Genomic DNA, 3,204 nt, shown 5'->3' with positions numbered 1-3,204 from the left:
TTTTTTGGTTTCTTTTTTGTTGTTGTTTTAAGTTCTTTTTAAAAGCAGTATTAACTTTAATAAATTTCAGTCATGCACATATAGTAAGCATTTGGGCTCTGTCAGCACCTTCTACAATGGACACTTATAACTAAGGAAAATACGTAATAAAGGTGTAACTATTGTTCACAGTTGAAGTACAACTTGAATTGTAGTTTGCACATGTACCTGCATGTATATATATGCCCCACATGTGTGCAGGTACCCAGGCCACAGTATATTTGTGTCCCCTGGAACTGGAGCTGTGGGTGGCTATGCACCGCCTTATGTTGGAAGGGCACTAAGTTCTCTCCACTGCTGAGCTGTCTCTTCAGTCCTGTGATAACATCTTCCCATTCATGTACGTTCATCATTAAACGTTCTCAGCATACGCCAATTCAGTGGGATCTCGGCTTTGGTTTGTTACTGTGGTCATGCATACCTGATGTGTCTTCCGGCCCCCACAGCATCAGGAGAGTGAAGCTGAGGAAAGGGATACAGTAAACGTAGAACTTTGGTCTCTGGTTCACTAATGCCACAGTATACCAGGAGGGAGGCATGCAAGGAGGAACTGAGGCCAACCAGGCTCACCTGTTCTTGACCACCCATGCATGGGAGAGCTCCGTAAGTGAGGCTCACACCCATCCTCCTGGCATATATCACCTGACAGGGCCCAGCACTGAGAGAAAGGGAATTGAACACATGAGGATGAGTGCATAAGCAGCATCTCTTGTCTCTAGCCCACCCTGGGAGCCTGTGCTCAGTTCATGAAGCAGAGTACATGAAAGTCCATTCCATGTGTCTGTACTGGATTTACTAATGTGACAGATTTTCCTGAAATGATTAACAAATCGGAAAAATTTTACTCCAGCTGGGACAAGTCACAACTGAAGTACCATCACCATTTTTATTTGGGGGAACAAGGTCCAGAGGGAACTGAGAAATAAATATTTATTTCCAAAAAGTAACAAAGTAGAGAGAAAAACATTTTATCATAGTTCAATTAAGTGTTTGTCTGTAGGCACCAATTCTTCATTACTAGGAATCCTAGGGCATAGCTGTAAGAATTGCACAGATGAGATGAGAGGGCATCTGAGACCCCAACCAACCACTGGCATTCAGTACATACCCATGATGCAGACATCACCCAGGATGCCCTGTGTAGGTAGGCCCAGGCCCCATGAGTAGCTGCCCACCCCTGCTCCTTAGGAACATAGTCTAGCATGCTGCCCTGCTCTCCTAACAGACTCTTCTACTGTTCCCCTAGGGAAGATCCCTTTCCTTCAAGACCTTCCTCATCTGGGTTTTGATCAGTATTTACCAAGGTAAGATGGGCCTGACCTGTCCTGTAACATGTATCTTCCCATTCATTTATGTTCCTCACTAAAATTCCCCAACAGTATGGGGATTGTCTGTCTATGTTATCTTAGCAATACTGTTTTGTGTTTTCACCTGCAAATTAAATATCAACAGCTTAAAATGTCTCTAACAGTAAGTAGTGTCCTATGTCTATCTTGTAGATTGGTATTCCAGCATATGGATGAGTGGATTGATACTCTGGGAAGAGCTTTTGGGTTGGTTGGTGGGTTTGAGTTTTAGAGATGAGGTCTCCTATAGCCCAAGGTGGGTTTGGTCAAACTCATTGTGTAACTGAGCTGTTCTTGAACTCCTGGTCCTTCTATTTCCACCTTCCACGTGCTGGAGTTCCAGGTGTGTGGACTGTGCTCAGTTTGTGTGATGCCAGTACTCTACCTACTCAACTCCGTTCCGCAGCCCAGACTGGCACTTTTTAACGGTTGTGTGTCAGCTAGTCAGAACACTTTGATGAGCACTTCTCACCTTGTGCTGCACAATGGTTTCCTCATAGAGTGGTGATAGTGAGGCCTGGAGACATCTGTTATATAGTGGGAAGCTGCTGCCGTCTGCTAGGGTTCTAGTGAGGGACAGCTCATCTATCCTAGCACAACTGCCTGGCCAGTCAGAGAGCTCATGGGAGACTTACTGTGAATTCAACCAAAGAGGGAAGTTGGCTTTCTGTAGATCTTTAAAGACTGTGAGTCTCTGTGAATGCCACAGTTAGTTTTTGATTGGACTGTCCATCCCTGTGGAGACTGTCTGCCCTGGTCCCTGTTGTGTGTGCTTGAGCCAGCCGGTCCTGTGCTCCCTTTTCTAGCTAGGTCACATGACAATGCAATTCCCAGGCCAGCAAGGAAGCTGCCCTGAGAAAGGCCCCTCTCTCCTCCAGGAGGCATCCTCATGTACGGGGCACTGCTGCTCTTCGAGGCCGAGTTTGTCCATGTTGTGGCCATCTCCTTCACAGCGCTCATCCTGACCGAGCTGCTCATGGTGGCCCTGACTATCAGGACGTGGCACTGGCTGATGGTTGTGGCAGAGTTCCTCAGTCTGGCCTGCTATGTTGCCTCACTTGCTTTTCTAAATGAGTATTTTGGTAAGTGCTCTGAGCTTCGATTCGTTATCTACAAGTGATCCGTAACTCTTGGCTGTCATTTCCTCAACACCTTCCCTTATAGACAAATGCCATAGAAGAAAGCTTTACCACACAGGTTGTTTTTACGGAAAGATGAAAATCTGGTAGTGATTTATAAAGTGAAGACCTTCACCACCTTGCTTGTGCTTGCTTCACTCATGTTCCCTACAAGAACTGCAGTTTGTGTTCATGGTGGAAGATGCTGACTGCTTCAAGGCTGTAAGCCACATGTGTTCCACTTCTTTCTGCTGTCTGCAGAAGTTGCATCAGCCAGAGCAGCCAGCCAGGCTCCTGACGGCAGCCTTAGTTAGGCTTCTCACCATGTAAAGAGAGTCTTCACCAGCACCTCCTTAGGAAGGACTAGTGCCTGCTTCCCCATCCAGCTCACAGTGACTTAGGAAGGTCTAACACCTGCTTCCCCACCCAGCTCACGGTGACTTAGGAAGGACTCTAGCGCCTGCTTCCCCACCCAGCTCACAGTGACTTAGGAAGGTCTAACACCTGCTTCCCCACCCAGCTCACAGTGACTTAGGAAGGACTAGCGCCTGCTTCCCCACCCAGCTCACGGTGACTTAGGAAGGTCTAACACCTGCTTCCCCACCCAGCTCACGGTGACTTAGGAAGGACTAGCACCTGCTTCCCCACCCAGCTCACAGTGACTTAGGAAGGTCTAACACCTGCTTCCCCACCCAGCTCAC

General features: G+C 47.4%; 1 protein-coding gene across 2 annotated transcripts in view; it reads left to right on the top strand.

Annotated features, from left to right (window-relative positions):
• The window catches only part of Atp9b (ATPase phospholipid transporting 9B (putative)), a 203,146-nt gene that overhangs the window by 196,158 nt on the left and 3,784 nt on the right, over positions 1 to 3,204 (top strand). For both annotated transcript variants that reach the window (XM_031366142.1, XM_031366141.1), the window contains exons 27-28: positions 1,286 to 1,343; positions 2,264 to 2,467. In XM_031366142.1, coding sequence (XP_031222002.1) covers positions 1,286 to 1,343; positions 2,264 to 2,467 — 262 coding nt within the window. The remainder of the gene's footprint in view (positions 1 to 1,285; positions 1,344 to 2,263; positions 2,468 to 3,204) is intronic.

Source organism: Mastomys coucha, unplaced genomic scaffold, assembly GCF_008632895.1.
Source record: "Mastomys coucha isolate ucsf_1 unplaced genomic scaffold, UCSF_Mcou_1 pScaffold13, whole genome shotgun sequence".
Lineage (NCBI taxonomy): Eukaryota > Metazoa > Chordata > Mammalia > Rodentia > Muridae > Mastomys > Mastomys coucha.
The sequence above is the reverse complement of the archived record's forward strand: the minus strand, read 5'-3'. Positions and strand labels throughout refer to the sequence as shown.